At 39.1% G+C, this 21552-nt stretch overlaps 1 protein-coding gene across 2 annotated transcripts in view; it reads left to right on the top strand.

Moving 5' to 3' along the window:
* The window catches only part of slit3 (slit homolog 3 (Drosophila)), a 240424-nt gene that overhangs the window by 152964 nt on the left and 65908 nt on the right, over positions 1 to 21552 (top strand). For both annotated transcript variants that reach the window (XM_004553593.3, XM_076888354.1), the window contains one exon: positions 18597 to 18668. In XM_004553593.3, the coding sequence (XP_004553650.2) occupies positions 18597 to 18668 (72 nt within the window). The remainder of the gene's footprint in view (positions 1 to 18596; positions 18669 to 21552) is intronic.

Genomic DNA, 21552 nt, shown 5'->3' with positions numbered 1-21552 from the left:
TCGGCTGAAAGGTACGAGTGATCAGCTTTCCAGTTCTGGGACAGTGATAAACCTTTATTGGAGGATTCTCCCAAGCACAGTTTGTGTTACCGTGCACCTTTTTTGTAGAGCAGCGGAAAGTCATTGCTAAGCTTAGACAACTACAACACTGGGTTAAAGTTGTTGGATTAGGGCATGGTCCCATTTAAGAGAAGATTCCAATCCCATGCCAGGTGTAGCAGCGATTGTGTTACGTAAAGATAGCAATTATTTCACAGTTCTGGGTGAATACCAAAATGCCTAAACAAGCCTGGGATCGTTTTTCTATCACACGTGAAAACAGAGGCAGAGTCACCCTTGATTTGTTCTTTTGTTTGGTCTTTACTGAAAATCAAGAAAGAATGCACACCGGGGTGGCCTTATCATATTCGTCATTAAACACCTATCAGAATCAATTAGTGCTGCGAAATAATTCTAAACAAGTGGTTTTCCTAATGGCACACATTATGGATGCATGTCACTCTGCTTTCCCACTAAACATGAAACAAAAAGATTCATCTTAATTACTTGACAGGTCCTTTCATCTCTATGCAAGCTTTGAAGGTTTCAGATTAATATTGGTTATGCTGATAAACACATTTTGATTGTTTGCATCCTTTACAAAAATCAGACTTGCTCTAAAGCATATCCTGTTCTGACCTGTATGTTATAAGCATCCTAAGCGGGGTGAAGACTTGCTGTTGTTTTATCTCTCAAAAGTCAAACTACGAATGCAAATACAACAACAGAGACTGAACTATGACTTTTCTTCAGTGCATTACTGTGAAGAGCACCGTGATCATTAAATTCAGCAATCCCACAGTCGGCTTTCCTCCTAATACTTTGATTCCACCGTTTTTGTATTTTTTTTTTAAAGCCTTTGATGGTCAAAACTGTGTGTGCTCAAACTTGTAAGGCCAATAAACACAGCAGAAGTGGAAATGTAATTATGTGATAAACACAGTCTTTATATTTGGCAGAGAAGCTGCTCGATCCACTTTGTCAGTTTGATTCCCGAGAATACCTCGTCCTCGCAATCACGTCAGCGCAGATGGTAGGCATTCCTTCTGCAGCGGCTAAGGACTGTGTGTGCCAGCGCACGAAGTGTGTTTTTACTCAGCGAGAGCTAATTTAATGCTGAGTGCCAGTGCTGAATGCAGCCAGCCTCACACTGCTGTACCTTGTAGTCTTTCCCATGTACTCTTCTATTCCTTTGTACCAACCAAGAATTCAAAGTAGCAGACAAAAATGTCTTCTTGTTAGCCACAAAACTTGTTTTAATTTCCTTCCGTGCACTTTTTAAAAAAACTTGTTTTGACTTACTACTGCACGGAGAAGTTTTTTATAACTTCATTAATTACTGTAGAATATTAAGTGTGGTCTTGGGATTAGGGTTGCCAGCCTGTAAGGGCTTTATAACCTTAAGGTGACAGTTTAGTCTAGCCTATTAAAAAATTATACAGTAGATTGTAGCATGATGATTTGTTATTCACTGCTCTGTTGCATTTGTTTGCAGGAGGGTGCAGTTTACGTGGTTTATATTCACAAGGGCAAACCAATTAATTCTAATTCAGCAATGTCTCAATCAATAATATATAATCTATTTTAAAGCACTTACCACATAGCTAACGCCTGATTTTGAATTCCATTGTGTTTTGGCAAGTGCGTCTGTGTGTCTTTGAATGAGTTAATCCACTTAGTGCATGTGTCTGCCAGGCCACATCAGAATAAATGATGGGTCCCTGTGTGATGATGAATGGTAATTTAGATTTAACATAACTGGACTAACGAGCGCACTAATGACTCCAAAGCTAGCCTGGACAGCTCTCACTCGACAGGCTCACGCCTTGCATCCCAATGAGATGGGGAAAGGGCACCCAACTATGTGCACATGCAGCGAAACACACACAGAGTGGAAAAAAACATGCAGAAGTGTCTTAATAAATCCATGCATACGCAATCATAAATTCATAAACGGTTCTGGCAGCGAAGCACATCCCATACACAGATGCACACATGCACCAAAACCACACACACACACCACATAAGCTAAGTATGTATGTTTCTGAGAACTCATTGAGTAGTTGCGAGAAGCCAGGTCAGGCGGATAGGAAGCTGATTAATTAGTAATTATTCATCGGCCAGTTTTCAACCAGTTGAATTAGATGCAGTTTTTGCTCACTGATCTTTTGACTTGCTTTTTTTCCCCTCTCTTGACAACGAAGATTAATGAAAATAAATGATAAGTACTTCATCATTTTCAGATATAAATAGATTTCATTAAAAAGAGGGTGAATTTTCACTTAATCGTTTATCTTTAGATCTGAAAGTTTTTAAGGTGATGAGACTTTGTTGCGTGTTTCACTACAAAGTCACTGCACTCAATTACGCTAATGAACCTTGGCATTTTAATTGTGCTGCTTTTTGAGGGAAAAAAACACGCTCTTGCGACAAAGAACCCCACTATTAACATTTCCACAGGCCAATAACACGTACAACTGCTTTATCTGTACAGCCTGTTCATCCGAACTATAGTCTCATAGTGGGATGTTACACCCATGTAAAGTGAAAAGCCAAAATCAGCTTGCAGTGCTCCGGAAGTGTCTAGCCTGGTCACTCATGAGGAAATTAATATGGAATTAATTATTAAAAATGCAGAAACTTATTGTCTGTAATTGTTTTGGTAAGTTTATGTTAACAAAGTGATACAAACAGCATCAATTGCAAGGCAATTAACAGCCTCTTTATTAAAATGAAGCTAGTTTAAAGGTATGTTGCATTTCATTTGCATTCATCTTTTTAAATCTATTTAAATCTATTTTGTATATTTACAGTCACAAAGAGCAAATATGTAAAATAAAACTGAAGCAAAACCTGCATATTTTTAAATAGTGTAAGTGATCCATCTTTCTGTTGATTGCACACAAAACTTTCAAGCACAGCTAGAGGGGGAGGTGGTTGAGAAAGGACTGAGCTTTAATAATGGCGAGAAGCAGAACAGGTGTCGTGACTGAACTGAATTTTATTTCTTTAAACACTGATGTTTTTATTAATTGCAACCAAGACCGATAGAAAAATCGACACGTGCAAAAACAGACAGATGAAGGCGGGGCAGGCAAAATGGTTTGACAGAAAAATCGGAAAGGAGAGCGAGAGTCTGCCATTTACATGACATGCCCATATGCACATTACAAACACACAGAGAGCTAAGAGGTCTGAGAAGCACTCAGAAGAGCAGTGGATCGGCTGCATATTTTATGATCACTTTTCTCGGCGAAGCACAACTTTCTGTGCCGCTAAGAAAGAAAAACGAGAGGGGCAGAGTGAGAAAAAGGAAAGTGAAGTGCATGTGTGTGTGTAGCAGTGAGGTTTTGGCCGACGACTGTCATAATTCATGAGGGCAGACGGACAGAGTTGCTCAGTGCACTGTAACTTCACAAGGTGACTTTCACTTTGCCTGTAACTCCCCTTTTCAAACACAGACTCGGTTATGTCAAATATTTCTTCATCTAAATTTCTTATTACCTCTTCTCTTTGTCTTTATACTCTTCCTCTTCTTTTTCCAGTCATGTATACCTCCTCTGCACATTTGCCTTCCTTTTAATTCCTGCTTCCCTCTCATCTTTTAGATTATTTACTCGCATCTCTTCTGCTAATTTCTGCCATGCTTTTTCAACCACATTTACCCAACCTTTCATCAATGTTTATAACATATATAAATAAACTTATTTCCATGTTAATGTCAAATAATGGTTAGTCAAGCTGTGAGATTATGTATTTGGATAGTTTGGTGATTATTTTTACAATCAGAGAGACCAAAGTGACCTATTTCTCCTACTTTTTATTTGTTTGTTGCTTTATGTGTACATCCAGCTTGAAAGCAGGAGGCAATAAATTATGTTTCCACCTACTGAGCTGTTGACCTCTTGGCCTCAGCTTCACTGATTGAGGCTCCGTACTTAAATGAGTTTAGCTGCAAGCTTAAAAACACAAGAAATGGTGAAATAGGAAATAAGGAAATAATCTCACGCACTGCACTGCCAGCAGGAGAGCTGTGCTTTCTTTATGAGAGTGATGTGTCCTGGCCGAGCTGATCTAACACTTCAATGCCACATTAAGGTGAAAAGGCATTGTCTGTGTTGCACTCCTATAGGCTTATACTACATTATATTATGTTATATATGTTATGTTACAGTCGATTAAAACAATTAAAACATCAAAAATAAGAAAAAATTGTTAACCCATGTTTCGTTTGGCAACCAAACTTTGGGAATTTTATAGATTTATCTATATAAGTACTGTAATATAAAAATACCCATGTGGTTTGATTTAAATGGCGCATGATGCATGAATCATCTGCCTTCCAGGGTTTCTAATGGTTGCTTCAGCTGAACTGAAAGCCGTCACAAAGCAAAATAAACCAACTCTTTCTTAAGATTAGTTAACGGAAAATGTTTAGTCCACTGTAGGTAAAGTAACTTTTGCCGTGAGTGTAATTTAAACCTAATGCCTGTCCAAATAAAGCAGTTGTTTGTACAGCTCCAGTGGTACAACTGTCAAAATTAAACAACAGTTGGTGGGTACAGAAAACCACGCGCACATGTGTGTGTATATGCGCTTGCCTTACACGTCAGAATATCCCCAGTGCAGTTGGTGTGTCTCTAGCCTCAGTGCCCCCAGTAACGATTGCATTGCTGTGGTTGCCTCCTGCCTCCAGATCTGTCTCGTATCCGTGACGCGTGGGTGCTGGATTGAAGCCCCCGAAAAAAAACCTCGCTCAAAACTAAAGTTTAGTAATACAGAAAATGGTGATGTGTGTAGGTGTGTGTGCTTGTGATGATTCAGAAACAAATTCCCTATAAGTGGATGCATGTTTTCAAGTGTCTTTGTCAATGCTTCTCCATGTTTGTGCACACGCGTGTGTGTGAGTGCGTATATGCACAGTGGGGTCAGAAGAGAACAAAGCAGTGCAGCTTTCTGCTGTTCAGTGATTTTGGTTTGGCTGGCCTTTCGGCTTCTCTTTGAGTCAGCGGGCTCAGCAGAGCCATCACACCCTGGCAACAACCAGCACCCTGGCAAAGACAGAGGGTCTGACCTGAAAGAGAAGGATGAGGCACAGTGGGAAGGAAGGAAGAGAAAGAAAGAAAGGCAGCGGGTCAAAATGAGAAAATGAAAGAGGGTCAGTAGCAGTCAGAAACTAAAAGTTTAGAAACAGCTGTATAAAATGTACTGGAGGGTGGGTATGGAAAGAAAAGAGAGAAATAAAATCAATGGAGAGGAGCTGAGCTAAGTATGCAAGGTAGCTACTGTTTACAAAATAACGACTTTTTTGGGGGGTGGGTGGGTGAAAAGTTGTGGAAGAGGAAGAACATGCTGGGAGGATATAGGGAATGAAACGCAGGCCTTCAAAAGAGAGAAAGAGGCACTGTGACGGCTATTTTTCCATTGGAATGGCAATAGTGGGTTTGTGAGGAGCCAGCTTTGCTTTGGGAGGAAAAAAAAACCTGAACTGTTTAAATTATTTAAGGAGTTAAAAAAGTGAAAAAGGTGCATGTGATTAAGAGCAAGGAGGGAAAAGCGAATATTCATAACATATGTAATGACAAAAAAAAAATCTTAATAGCATATTACTTGTGATGTTACAGAATTTAGGGCGTAACTGTCTAAACAATTCAGATTAATATTCCCATGAAAACACAGCAACCGTGATTATTTTGTAATCCTAACCTAACCAGTCCAGTGAAAGTAAAAACAGCAAGCCTATTATCTAAAACTTTTAGTCCTACAGGGGACTTGAACTCAGATCCCATGAGGGATGGTTGTGTGTTGGTTTGAAGCTAACAGCACCTCCCAGCGTGAACTTTGTTGGCCTTTATGGCTGGCTGCAACATCACCATCAGGGGAATTGTGTGTCTCCCATAGCAGACCTCCAAATTCACTTTCCCTTGGCATTGCTTTAAAGGTGCCAGCTTACTTAAAAAAAAAGAAAGAAAGAAAAAGATTTATTTGGGCTTTTTTATCCATTTTTTTTCAACGGGAAGCAGAGTAGACAGGAAAACAGGGAGAGAGAGCAGGAAATAACTCCAGGCAGACTCACACCCAGGCCCCTGCAGTAGCCTGGGTCTCCTGTGCAATCTGCTGAGTAATACCAGTGGCCATGTCATCACAATTTAAACAAATTAGGCAACACCAATTCTTTACCGCTTGACATCATTTGACATATTTATATGATAAGATGTTGGAAAGAGGAATAGGTGAAGAAAAACAAGTAAGGAGCACTGACAGTGGCTCAGCATTTTCGCTGGCCAAATACAACCTACCAAATCTTGGTTGGTGATAATTTCTTTTTACCTTGTTGTTCATTCCATCCAGCTGTTTTACATATACACACATCTACAATTAAATATACATAATTTAAATATCCATTATTTTAATATTTATGCTGCTGAAATGAGACATTTTTAACTTTGGTTTTGGTTCTGTTTAATAAAAGATTGCATAATGAAGGAGAGAGGAGGTGAGGCAGTGTAAAAAATTTAAACAGCCATGCAGGTAACACATTAAGTCAGTACCAGCCGATTTACACAGAGGGAGGGAACGGGTAACGCAGAGCTTATGCAGAGGTGGGACCAGCTTCAGATATTGGAAGAGGTCGACGCCAGCAGCCTGACCCACGCACAATTAATCACATCCCACTGGGTGGCAGGACAGGAAAGAGGAGGAGAGATGGTGATGAGGGAGAGGAGTAAGAGAGAGTGAAAGGAGATTTAAGATGGAAGTCAAGCAGGGCTAGAAGACAATTGAGAAAAGATGGGAGCAAAATAAAAGAACAAGGGAGGAGGGGAGTGAAAGAAGAGAGGCAATCTGCAATCTAATTTGTTGTCATTTAAGGTGTAATGGTCTCTTCAGTAGCTTTTTATGTAGATGTCTTCCAACCTTTCTAATACCCTTTTTTTCCTTTCTTTTTTCTTTCTTTTTTCTCACACGACTCCTCCAAGATTTTCATTTTAGAAGCCCATATTATATTGCATTCATTATTCGTTTTTAATACAGGGCTGAATGATTATGAAATATCACAAAGCAAAAACCTGGCATTGTGTTCTTACACACATATTCACACGCATGCACACAAATAAGCCCCTGAGCTGCTCTCTCTCACTCTCAGGCGCACACATACAGCCTCCTGCCAAACCACATGGAATTGTCCAGTGATGAACATGATGTGGTCCCGTTTACATAGTGTCAGCTAATTTGATTAAAATCAACATCATCAGTTTGTGGTGTCAAGGAATGGTTTTATAATCTTACCCCACATGTGGGCTTTCAATTACACCCCACTTCAAGAAGCCTGGATGTTTCACCAGGATTTCCTTACTATTCCACTGATTTATATAACTCTTTTCCAGGAATTTGGTACACTAACAGGCATATTTTTCCCCCTTCGTCCTTCTGAAAAGCTTGCAGCAGTCAGCACCCACTGGTCTCAGTGAGGAATAATGCAAACATCATTATTCAGTTAATTCAAGCACCAATACGGCAGCCTTTTCTTCCCTCTCTTCGTCTTCCAGCCTGTTTTTGTGCAACTATATAAAAATAACAGACCATTTTCATAATGTCAACATTTCACTCAAAAATGATTTGTACTTTACTGTTTCGTACATCAAATAAAAAGTGGTCACTCGTGTACTCATTTGTCATAATTTTAGACTTAAACAAAATTTGGTTAAAAAATAGCTAGTAATTTTCTCAACCTCTCAGTGCTTTTTGGGGTTGGGTTGTAAACAGTTCAGCTTTCCCAGAGTGGTTTCCAACAGCAACACTCTGGAAATGTCAATTTTCTCAGAGATGAGTGGGTGAAATTGAGCGACTTTGGTTGTTCAAACACTCGAAAGTTTATTAAACCAGTCCGCTTAGCTCGCACACGCACATGCGCGCATATATGCATTGAACAACACGTATACACAAAGGACCGAAAGCTCTCACACACACATACTTGACAGGTACAAACAGAACACACATGCAGGATTTAACACCAGGCTGCCAGAGAAAGTAGGCATTAAATCCCGTGGGAAAGTTTAAAAAAAAAAAGAATGAGACAATTCAAGTACTAAAAGCTCTTCCTCAAAGAGCTTTACTTCTTTTCCAAAAGCCGTAAAGCCTGTTTGCAGACGTCATAGCCTTTTATAGATGTGTTATAGTGTTAAAGTCATAAGGGTCAAAAATCACTTACAAGTAAGAATCTCCTCATCAAAAGACATGGATACAAGGACAGGAGCATTCATTGATATATTCCATTTCTTTCTCTGTGGCTCACACTCTCAGCGTCCTCCCACACACACACAATCTAACACATACACTTATGAAGATACTCTAGTTTTCATTCAAACAGTTGCATCCTTGAAATCTCTTTCTCTGCTCACAAAACATACCCACAGACAACAAGGCAATAATTCCAAACGCAACATTGCAAGCACACATACTCGTACACACATGCGCACCTACATGTGCAGAAACATTGCACAGGGCTGCACCATAGCGTGACTCTCTGTGACTGATTACTTCAAGGGTCGGTAGTCTCATTGTCTGACTCGGCTGTCCAGCCCTGAACATACACCCATGCACACAGACATACACAAACATATTTATCTCTAGATGTCCCTATAGACAGATCCCACCACTTGTCTGTCTGTCATTAGGTAAAGGAGTAAATCCTTAAAGGTTAAATGGACATGACCTATTTGATTGACATGCATTATAAGTTCCCTCCTTGTTACTTTAGCTCTCTTTGTAATAAAAGTGTGAGGTATGAAGAAGTTAGGCAAATGTGGCATTGAAGTGTCCGTGCATTTCATTTTGCCTCCTCTCCTTAAAGCTGTAATGAGGTCTGGGGGAAGATTTTTTTGAGGGCTCTTCAGACAACTCAAAGAGTCTTTAAGGCCTTTCGATAGTCAGCCCCTTTACAGCGTCTGTGTGGGAAAGCACTCAGAGGAAGAAACTCAAGTCAGAATTTAACCACTGACATTGCTTTTATATATATAATATTCCCACCCCCCCATCTCATTTTTAATCTGTACAAAACCTGTCTGTTAATGGCACAGTGTGGATCGGGTTACTGTCGGTTTTGGCCAGATTTGGCTCATTATTTGGCCTCCTCCCTGTGAACCTAACTAGCTGGCTGTAGTTTTCTAAAAAAAATAATACATATGCACCATACGATGAATTTAAATTAGGTATCATGTAGTAGCTACATAAATGCTTATGTCAGGAGATAAACAATATGTTGTAAATGCAAGAAGCTTCCAGGTCAGAGGCTGAATTTAAACCTTTTAACACTCCATACTCAAAATCAATGCTTACATTGGCTTTGCAGTTAATTTTACTACATGCTTTGAATAAGAATCAACATTCATCTCTGAAACAAATTGTACTTGCTTTAACTTATCCAGCCCATTTGCTTTTCAACTCATTTTATTTTCAGCCAAATAACATTTTGCATTTAATCTGTCCAATCAATGTTTTTTCAGTCACGGCACTGGAATTCCAATTTCATCCTGAAAAGATTCAATTTAAAAACAGGCATGTTTGCTTGATTGAACCTGATAACATTAACAGCAGAATAACCTTTTTTTTTTGCATTTTATTTTAGGTATTTATATAGAATGGAATTTCACTCAGCTGTAGACATAGTGTGCTGAATGCAGCAGGTTAGTTGGAGGTCACATTACCATATTCAACAGTATCCAGCTGGTAAAAAGTATAGCTAAATCTTACTCTAATTAAATTGTCCACTCCTATCATTCTTATTGTTTCTCTGTATGTAATCCTTTACATTTGTTTAATCTCTGGCAACAGCCTTCAGACCTATTAATGTCCAAAGAGGGGCATGGGAACTTATTGTGCTTCTGCTACAATTGCCAGAAGGCCAGACAAATAATAAAACGGAGAACTGTAAAAGTGAATGGATTAAAGTGATGTAGTAAAGAAAGTTTATCAGAACTTTACATGCTCCTCCAGGCAAATCCCCTGATAGCAGTTTTTAGGGAAATAATTTGATTTTGCAGCAAAATTGTTCCACTTCAATTGTTGGCGTCATCAGACCTCGTGCTTTTAAACCGTTCATACTATGCTCTTATCTTTTCCGATACTTTTCTTGGACTAAAACCAATAAAGACCCCTGGTACATCTCAGCATATGCAACAGATGTTAGAGGAAAAACCATTTACTCAACAAATTGTCACTATGACATCAATGGCATTCATCTAATAGGACTCAGAAAAAAGGATTTTGTATTCTCATATATTTGTCATGACAGAGGCTGCTCTATAATGACTGAGGCAGCTTGATCAGCTTTACTAACAAAGCAATCGTAAGCAGAGCCATACAGTTACTTTGTTACAGTTTCAGTCAATGGTTTCTTTCCATTAACAAAAGAATATTGATTTAAGATTTCAGGGTAGACAGATTATATGTTGTTTTTATTTTTTTATTTTTTAAAGAAAATTAAAGTTTGTAAAGAAAGTTTTAAGATTTAAAACATATTTTTCATATAATTCACTTACAAGGAGAAAGTAAAGACTATTTTATGGCAAACTTCACATCCTGTTTGGTGATTCAGTCATCACTCCTGTCTTTTTCACAGACCATCACTAACGTCAGTGATTACAGGAGAGACTAATCATATTAAATGTGAAGTCAATATTGGTTGTAATCACAATCATAAAGTCACAGTGTTGTGTTTTAGTGGCTGTAGTAATTCAGACGTTCAGACTGTGTATTGATCTGTGTCTGTTAAGGCTGATTGAACACAATAGAGACTAATAGAAAGTTCTCTTTATTACATACATAAACTTGCACAATGGCAGACTCCCGTGTACAACTGATTATGTATGAAAATACACCCAGGCAACCCTGAGTTTAATATATAAAAATTCTTTTTTTAGATAAAAGGTCAAATAACTTGGTGCTCAAAACAAACCTTGTGGTTACATCATTCTATAGAGCGAGGGCATTTTATTCAATTTTAATTTCAGATAAAAGACTTAAAATATTACATTGCTCTTAAGAGTCCCAGAGGCTTGTGTACATGTAGAATTAGAAGTAAAAAACATGATTAATGAATCTATTATTCCTTACTTAGCTGATTTGTGCAATGATAGCCAACGATCTTTTTTATATTGCCTGATAAAAAAAGTCAAGGAAAAATGGTGAGATCAATATTAGTTAAGTTCAGTATGTATAACCTTAATTTGATCTTGCGAGTACCAGGTTGGATTCTCTCTTTGCTTCACAACGTCGTTAGTTTTTCAACGCTTGATATGTTGTGCATTTAGAGACTCGAAGCAGTCTGGACATTCTCGCCTGACCTCTGGCATCAACAAAGCATTTTCACCAGACAACTGCTGCTCACTGTGTATTTTCTCTTTTTCGTAGCATTCTCTATAAAGCCCTTGTGTGGGAAATCCCCAGTAGATCAGCAGTTTCTGAAATATTCAGACTAGCCCATCTGGCACTAACAACCAGTCACTGAAATCACCTTTCTTTTCCATTCTTCTTAGGCTGAACTTAAGCAAGTTGTCTCAACCATGTCTACATGCTTAATACATTGGCTTGCTACCATGTGGTTGGTAGCTAATTTGATTTGTGATATTTCCATTAACAAGCAGTTGAACAGGTGTACCTAATAAAGTAGAATAAATAGAATAATCCTTTAATTGTCCCACAAGGGAAAATTTGGTTTTTGAGAATGTGCGTGCATTGGGAAGAAGAGATTGACGAGCTAGGCTTTGACCTCGGTGTGTAGGCTGCGGCAAAGACACATACGATAACATCGCTCTCTTTCACACACACACAGATGCATACAAACGCGAGCGATAGCATCTCCCTGGTGGGTTGCCTCTAAAGAGTCTCCTCCATCACTGACTGCAGAAACCCTTTTACTGCAACAGAGAGATCACTGCATCGCACAAACACGCAAGCATGTACACTACATGCTGACTCAAGAATACACACATAAAAGGAACACTCGCACGTGGACACACACATACAAACACGTAAAGACTGGCAAACACACGCACATACACACTTTCAAGAGTCATGGATCTACTCTGCAATACCACTGCAGCGGTCACTGCAGCCTATCTCAAATTAAAAAGAAAAAAAAAGCTGAATAGGCATTTTATAATAGAAACATTGTGTGTTGCAAACACTATTGTTGGAAAAGTCCTTGAGCTCTCTTTTACTGTGACTGCAAAAACAAAATGTGATTTTTCTTCCAAACTGGCTTTTCATGTATAATTAACCTAGAAGGCAGAAATGTAGGAAAACCAAATTTCAAATTAAAAGTGATACATATGAAGAGTTTGTTTCTGATAGGAGGCAAATATAAGGATAAAAGTAGAAGGGTGAAGTAAACATTTCACCAACAATAATAATAACTGACTACTAACTAACGATCTCCTGGTGGTTTTTAGTTACAAGATTAAAAACAGATAGGAATTTAGACTACTTAGAACTACCAAGGCAGGTGAAATGATTTACACATATTAAATATCTCTGTTAACCTCCTAATAATTGTTTACCTCACACAGATTTTGTACAAAAATAGCAATGCACGACACTGAAAATCCAAAGAATGCTTTCTTATTCCAAACATAATCCCACCACTGTAACCCAGAATGCTAATAGACAGTGCATAAACATGTTTTCTTTTCCTGACTATATAACATCACTTGTGAAGGATTTGTAACTGGGAGCATGATTACGTAGCCGTTGTTCCTGTTTGCACTGTGTTTTTTGTGGTGTAACCATAGTACAGTGGAACCCCGACTTACGAATACCCCATTTAACGAAAAATTCAAGTTACGAAGGCACTTAACGGCAATATTTCTGCCCGTGTTACGGCAAAATGCCCACGTAACGAAATCCACTGGCTCTGATTGGCTGAGCCCAGAATGCCTACAATGCCCACAATGCCTTCCGAATCATGTGACAACCCCCTTGGCGTTTGCTGTTCCACTTGAACGGCGTATTGTTGTTGCAGTTAGCAATTAGCCTATAGCCTATCGTTCACTCAAAAGGCACGATGGGTGCTTCGACATATGAAAATTCTCGATTTACGAAACCTCGGGAACAAATTAATTTTGTATGTCGGGGTTCCACTGTATGTAGTTTTAAGGCTGCAACCAATTCTGACTCGAGCCATTTTGGTGCCCTAATTGAACTGGCCCTTTAAATAGCCAGTCCCTGAATACAATGATACCTCAAAAGTTAACTCAAACTCAGCCATGCTTAGTCTGCTTTTTCTTAATTACTATTAATAATTTGTGATTCTTAAAACACACCAGTGTAATGGTAGTTTAACTACAGCAGCTTATAATATATCAAACGTTAAGTAAACAAAATCTAATTGTTGTCAGATTTTGTTTACTTTAATTATTACAGAAATTGTAATATCTTTGGGAGACCATAAATAAATTAACTACACAGCAATTTTGACTTAAATAAACTAATGAGATTGTTTACTAAAAACAAAGATAAGGCAAACAACAGGATTATATACGTGTAGGAAATATTTCATATGTATGAAATATTACTGAAGTTAGCACTGTTCCAAAAAGAAAGAAATTGTCACTATGATAGAAGTTGAAGAAACTCATATATAGAGAGAGTGTCCCTATTCAGCTGAACCTATTTAATAAACTTAAAGAAAAGCCTCCCTCAAACAGCTGGAAGCAACAAAACCATTGGCCAAACATAAGTAACTTAAGTAAGCAAAATAATTTCATGTCTTATCTAACAATCACTCAGCGTCTCACAATTCCTCTCTTTGCATTTTTTTTAAGATCCCTTCAAATCAAGGAATACCTCATTTTCTTTTGCAGGCGTAGTTGTGGCTTAAGGCGTGTAAAATGCGCTGGGAAACATGGCCACAATATAAAACATAGTCATGGACTTTTAAATGATGTATTTAGTGTTTACCTTGGCGTAAGTCAGTACAGTCACTACTTTATTAAGGCAGAAAGAAGTGAAGGGGGCTGAACAGGGTGAGTGGGAAAATAACTGACAGGGAAATTGCAGGGGGAAATTATTGTTATTCCACAATTAAATTATATATACTGGGTGGAATCACTCCTGACAGGGCTGACCATAGCAGTGCTCCCGATGTGTGTGTGTGTGTGTGTGTATTTGAGAGTGAGTGTGAAACTTTATCCGTCTACCAAGGCCACTGAGGCTATACTGGCAGGGAGGAGAATGTGGAAAGAGAATCGGAAGGAGAAAGAATTAACGAGAAAGAAAAGTAGTAACATCAACAGAGTGAAGCAAAAACAGTCTATTTTAAGGCTGAGTGGGTGTTAGTAAAAACACAGCAAACCCCCCTGTAATGAACCTATTTGGACCAGTGACGACAGTACAGTATGTAAAATAAACCATCCTTGATTTTTGTGGTTGAAATCAAACCTGGGTGACACTGTATGTTTAAGCATAAACATAATGCAGATGCTGTGAAAAATCCTTTCATCCTGAAATTCGGCCATTTGTCAGAGAAATTTGACCTCGTCCTTGTCTTAAAGCATTAAAAACACACTGTCAAACATGAAAAATGAACGGGTTTCAGATATAAAAAAATGACCACTCAGTCTTCATTCTTCTCGAAACAATGACTCTTTGAATACACAAGGTTTCGGGTGATATGTAAAGTAAACTAGGCCCATTTTCTATCCAGTAAAATTAATGATCCATGAAACTTGGGGGAAAAAAAACAAAGAAAATGGTTGCACTGGCTTGTGTGGATGTTGGCTTCAACAAGCCTCCAGAAAAATTATAATGTAATATAAATTTTGGAAATCCCGGGTATTCTATTGTAACAAGGATCATTCATTAACTCATGACTTCACTGTGTACTTTGTCCCGTGAAAAATTGACTTCAGGCCATTTGAACGGTCCTGCATGTTCTGATGAAGGAGGTCATAATTTTTTTTTATGTTCTCCCCACATCCATTTGGAAGTTTCTGTCTATTTTGATTATATAGAATCAGTGGTACAAAATCTGTTTTTAATTCAATGTAAAATAATATTTTTATAAATAAAAACACATAAAAGTAAAATCTTCCACTTTTCCTTCTACTTTTAATGTATTTTAATTTGGATGAACTTGTGGATGCTTATTTACAGCTTAATTATGTGCTCTTGCTCTTGAGAAGTCAAGTCCACTTGAAGTCGCCATCTGGGAAGTGAAATTGGTATATTGTGACGTAAATTCTTAGTGGATAAATTTGTTGGGTCATGAAAAACAAGCAGATATCTGAACATCCCTTGTGCTCTCCATCTAGTGACGAAATTTGACTTGGACCCAAGTCGACCCTTGAAGACTCATGGACACAGAAAGTATAGTTAGAGCTTTAGTTGTTTTAGAAAGGTGACATATAAGGCAGCACGGTGGCACGGTGGTTAGCACTGTTGCCGCACAGCAAGAAGGTCCTGAGTTCAATTCCACCATCAGGCCGGGGTCTTTCTGTGTGGAGTTTGCATGTTCTCCCCGTGTTTGCGTGGGTTCTCTCCGGGTACTCCGGCTTCCTCCCACCGTCCAAAGACATGCAGCTTGTGGGGATAGGTTAATTGGATAATCCAAATTGCCACTAGGTGTGAATGTGCGAGTGAATGTGAGTGTGAATGGTTGTCTGTCCCTGTGTGTTAGCCCTGCGACAGACTGGCGACCTGTCCAGGGTGTACCCCGCCTCTCGCCCTATGACAGCTGGGATAGGCTCCAGCGCCTCCCGCGACCCTGAAAAGGATAAGCGGAAGCGAATGGATGAATGGAATGGGACATATAAAAGGGAAAAACGGAACCCTTAAAACCTCATTAAAGACATTCATCACTTTGTTACGCTAAGAGGGCATTTTGCTGGCATATTTGGCTTCACTTGTCCCCTTTAGAAGGAAAAATCACTGCAAATCAGTACAAAATTGTTCTGAGTGATCACCTGCTGCTAGTAGAGTTTCAGAGTCTTATAAAGTCATTAGAAGGACACACCAGTGTTAATCTGGTGGCACAATATCAACAACAGTAGTTTTCTTTTTTAATTGCCACATATCTATGTCCTGCCTACCACATGTACTTTCCTTCTAGGATTAAGACTGATTGATCACTGGTATTTTCTGCATTTTTCTGTCCATATCCTCAGAAAAAAAAAAATTCAGAGAATCAATAAACGCTGTGTGTATGTGCGTGTTTGGCTGTAATGACAGTCAGCCTTGTTTTTCATTCCGCTTTATGTCGATACTAGATATGAGACACAGTGTACAATATGAGGTAGCTAATAGGCAGAGACAGAGGTGACCTGCTTATGAGATATACGAGAAGAGGCTTTGAAGAAAGAGTGTGGGTTTATACGTACATGTATTAATAAATAATGAAATAACAGTATATGCTCTGTATGCATATGATGGCGTTGCACATAATCAAAATGTCTAAATTCAAACATTTTGTTTTGAAGAGATTTAAAATGAAATTGATGGCTTTTATTGAGAGCAATAAGCCATCCTGTGTGTGTGTGTTTTTTTCCTTAGTAAACTGACTAAATATCTAGCAAAATTCATTGTGGTTCAGTTATCTAGGTGAAATGTTTTGAGCATGTCCAACTGGGGGAGTCAGTGGGGCAGACCCAGAGCACACTGGAGAGATTACATCTTTCAGCTGTCTTGGGAATGCCTCAGTATTCCCCCATAAGAGCTTGAGGCGGTCGCTGGGGAAAAGGAATTCAGCAAGTGTTCTTAGACTGCTTCCTCCACAACCCGGACCCTGATAAATGGTAGAAAACAGATGGATGAAGAAGTAAATTCTTACAACCATTCAGAGTTAAATTTCAAATACTTGGTAAATATAATAATTTACTCATGTTGAGCTGTAACGTTTGGTTAAATATAATAGTTGAACAACAAAGATTGTTTTCCCTCTTATAGGCTGCTTTTTGGAAGAACTCTTTATTCTTTATTGGAACTCCTCAGATGTACTTTGAAATCTTTTCAGGGTTCTTGATTCACAGCTCTGAAACCTGTTTGAAACCTGTGTCTAGGGATGGGTGTTGATAAGATTTGCACAATTCCGATTCCATTTTCGATTCTGTTTAACGATTCGAGTCTTTATTGATTCTCTTATCGATTCTTTTTAAAAAGGAGAACACTAAGATTGATTAGCTTAGAACTTTGTTTTATATCTTCTCTTTGAACAAGATAGAAATTTAGGAGTAACATGGCCTTACAAACCCAACAGTGAGATCTTAACACACTGCTCCCCGGGCGCCCAATGGCTGCCCACTGCTTCACTGAGTGAATGGGTTAAATGCAGAGAGCAATTTCCCCACGGGGCTCAATAAAGTACAATAAAGTACACACTTTCTTCTTTCTTCTTCTTCTTAAGAGATCCAGCCTATGGCTCTTCAATGGGTGTCACAGGGTCCCCAGGAAAAAAATTGTAAATGTAAAATAATAAAATAAATATTCTTCTGTAGCAATAACAAAGTATAACATAAATTATTCTCTAGCAATTACACAAGAATATCCAGTAATGTCCCTGCCTACAATTAAACACATTCACTTACCGCATGTCGGGGGCATCTGCTGTGGCAAATGGGTGCAAGCCTTTGACCACAAACTGAGTCACTGCTCGGTGACATTCGTCTATCCTGGCCTGAAAGGAGACGCTAAGACTGCAGCGAGAACTGCCAGCATCTGAGCCAGACTCTGTCTGTCTGTCTCATCATGGTCACCTAAATGCACAGTAATGGCAGGTTTTGTAATAAGGCAGATCGCGCTAACATAATATGCACTGTTAGTTGATTATTTACCTGTCGCATTAACGGGAGAGGACGTGCAAACGTTACCGCTGCTGCTGGGTTGAGATTCACGAGTCCGGAGCGGAATTAAAAACACGACATTCATTTAAGGTCATCGTGTCTTTTGTGAGCAAATGCTTTTGCATATTCGTAGTGTTTCCTCCCTTAAATGAAATATCTACTTTGCAAGTATTGCAAGTTGCCCTGTTGTCATCTGTTCTCGTAAAGTATAACCAAACTTATAACCGTGTTTCCTGCCAGGTAAATGACGCTCCGCAACGTGGTGACGTCATTCGTGGCGACTGGAGTCGATAAGGGAATCGTTTGTAAAAATGGCAAACAACTCCAAGGAATTGAAACAGTGGGAACCGGTTCTCAACAAGAACCTGGTTTCGATACCCATCCCCACCTGTGTCCCCTATCATTTATTAATTTTTTGAGAAGTAGTGGGAGTATTGACACTGTGATACTTCTTTATTTTAATACCTGTATCACATATTTTTGTAGCTATGTTATTTTTATTTTTTATTCATTCTTCTGAGTCCAGGGGAAACAATATTTTGATCCTGTGTATGTCGCTTACATATTGCAGAACTAACAATAAAGTGACTATGACAGGGATTTAAACCTTCTATTTCAATGAAATATATTCTGACGATTTTAAGGCCAGTGAGTTGCACCAAGATTGGCTTTTGGTAAAAAAAACTGCATCTCTGATTTCCTGTCCCTCTGTTTTTGTGTGTCCAGCACTCTCAACAACAACAACATCACCCTCATCCCACTATCCAGCTTCAACCACATGCCAAAGCTGCGGACACTGTGAGTATTACACACTCTGACATGCACAATCAAGCACAAAAAGAAATCTTCAAACATATACTCTAGACACTGATACACAAGGACTCTGTTACTGTTTTATTACACATTAATACACACCTTGTACACATGACTCAACTCACAACGGACCACTACATAGGTGATGCATAGTTCCATACTCATACCACATAATAAAATGCACACATATAAAGGATGGAGGCAGAGTGTGTGATTGGCTAATCTTGCCATAATAAGAGACTGACTCTTCTATTGTTTCATGACTGTGAATAATCATGTGGCCATTACGTACACACAGGCACATAAAGACTTTCAGACAAATACACAGAGATGAATACAAATATCTGCATGTACCACACAGACACACACATGCACGCTTGAGTAATGGTAACCTCATTAATGCCACAAGAAAGACTTGTTTAGGCTCTATAGTTCAATCTGCTTTGATTCATTAAAAGAAACCTCCTTTACTGATGTTACTGATGTGAACACACACACATACAAACACACTATTGTGGTCCAAGATGAACCCAAGCCAAATTATCATCTCTGACTGATTTAAAGGGGGCTTTGATTTGTTTGTGTGTATGTGTGCATTTTCTGCTTAGTTGTGTGAAAGAGATCTTTCAGTTGCCAAGGTGATGGCACAACATCTCGAGGGAGTCTCTAATCGTAATCTCGTGGGACTTTCTGTGAGACAGACCGTGGGTTGCATTCCTTCTGGCCACACTGGGGTTGAATTCTGCCAAACCATGGCATGCACCAAATGGGATTTCCTCCCCGAATCATCATTTTCTGAGAGGCTCTTGTGTGGTCACACCGCTCTACTTAACATTTTGAAATGGGGATTTTTAAACATAAGACCCAGCTAAATACAAGCAGGATAACATTTACACAGATCCATTTATCTTTCACAGCCATTTTTGTGCTTCAACTTTTGACCGACAACAGCCATCAATAGCCAATCACATAGCGGGGTTTCCATTTTTCTTGCATGCTGCTGCAACTCTAGTGGCAATACAGCTTGAAATCAGGCTTTTAAAATTGGATTTCAGGCAGCAGCACAGCTACACAGTTGCCAGCAGATTGAGTACAGAGTTACCAATATCCAATATCTTTTAATCAGAGACCCTCGTCCGCTTCTGTTTTCTGTCAACAATGAGTGACTGTCTCCTCTGATTTCCACGTTCTTCCTCTTCCCTGTTTCTGCTTCATATTTGTCCCATCTTCCTCCGATCTTCTACAGTATGTCTCAGCTTTTTTTTAATCACTTTCTTCCCTTCATTTTTCTCTAAAATGTCTTTACTCGCCTCATTATCTCCATTGGTTTTCTCCTTCCTGGTATAGTCTGGATCATTTTATTGCTTCCTCTGTCCTTTCAATCTTTTTTTTTCCGCACTTGTCTTATTCTGTTACTCTTCTCGTCTTGTATTTTTCCTACCCCTCCCTTTCTTTCTATGCCTCATGTTAGTCCCCTACCTCTCTACCACATCTCCTTTACGTCCAGTAACCATCCCCCTCTGCTTTTCCCCCCCGTCTTGCATCTTTCTCTCTATTAAATTTTTTAACCGTTCTCTTTTGCCACCCTCAGATCTCAGTATTGAATTTGATGCCTTTATAAAAACGACTCATTCAATCAAATCTTTAGAGATGTCCCTGATATGATTAGCAGAGAAGTTCTAGAAGTGCGTGTATGTGTTTGTGTGCGTAAAAACTTCTTTGAGGAAAAAGTGGTTCACCTTCCCTGAAGCTATAATCCATATTTCTTTCTCTTTTTCTTCAGTGTCCGTGTAGCCTATTAGTAGTAATGGTATCACATCATGGTGTCTTTCATTCATAAACTTGACCCAGTGGAAAGATCAGAACTCCTACTGCTACTTTACTGTGTGGGTGTTATTTGGGGCACAACTGTTCTCAAGATGTGTCCAGTAACCCCCCAGCATGACTCTAAGAATAAACACACATATATATAGACACACATTCATTTACCTAACCAGCTTGCACAATGCCTCTAGTCACTTGCAACCAACAACATCAACAGATGCATTCAAACTGACTTTAAGCTATACACAAACAACAGTCCACACACACATAAACACAGCTCTCTATACCCCCTGCCTGTTCCCATTCTCCCCTGTGTTTTAATCCTACTTGTCAGTAATTAAGGCTGAGCCGGAGGTGGGCCAGGACGTGGCTATCTCCAGGCAGGGGTGCAACTATAAACTGGATTTATAATGGGAGAGCGGTATTAAAACCCACTGCCCCCGCTGCTAGCATCAATGAGACCATCTCTGTTCCATAACAGGATTTGTCCTCTGCTTTATTACAAAAGGAGGCCTGTCTTCTGAAAGGCCAGATATCCCGGCTGGCATATAATACGCTGACAAGACATTCTGCTGTTCATCCACCCTTCTCCTCCTCCTCCTCATCTCTCGCTCACTCTCTCTCTCTCGAGGTGCCAATACAGTCCAGCCAGTGCAGCCTGTAGAGAGTGAGCTCCGTGAAACAACACCTGATGCTTTCTATAGAGAGCAGAACCTTTTAATTAATGCTACAAGTGAATTTTAAAAAGCCTATTAGAGTGACAAGTTTCCTTAAATAATTTAAATGCATTAAATATCACTTGAAATCAATTCTCAATGTTGTCACCTGATAACAATTCTACTTATCTTAAGTGTAAAGGTCAGTTGAATAGTCGTTATGATAAGCAGCCAGCCACAACATTTCCTCTGCAGTATAGCTGTTACCCACTAGGTCACTAGAGCAAAAGACCTCTGGGGTCTCGTGGGTTATGAAGTAGGGTCCAGGTCAATTTACCATTGATGCACGATCAGATTGAGGGTCAAGGTTTCCCAACAGAATTTTGCAT

The sequence above is a fragment of the Maylandia zebra genome, linkage group LG2 (genome assembly GCF_041146795.1).
Source record: "Maylandia zebra isolate NMK-2024a linkage group LG2, Mzebra_GT3a, whole genome shotgun sequence".
Lineage (NCBI taxonomy): Eukaryota > Metazoa > Chordata > Actinopteri > Cichliformes > Cichlidae > Maylandia > Maylandia zebra.
This window is presented reverse-complemented; position numbering and strand designations above follow the sequence as displayed.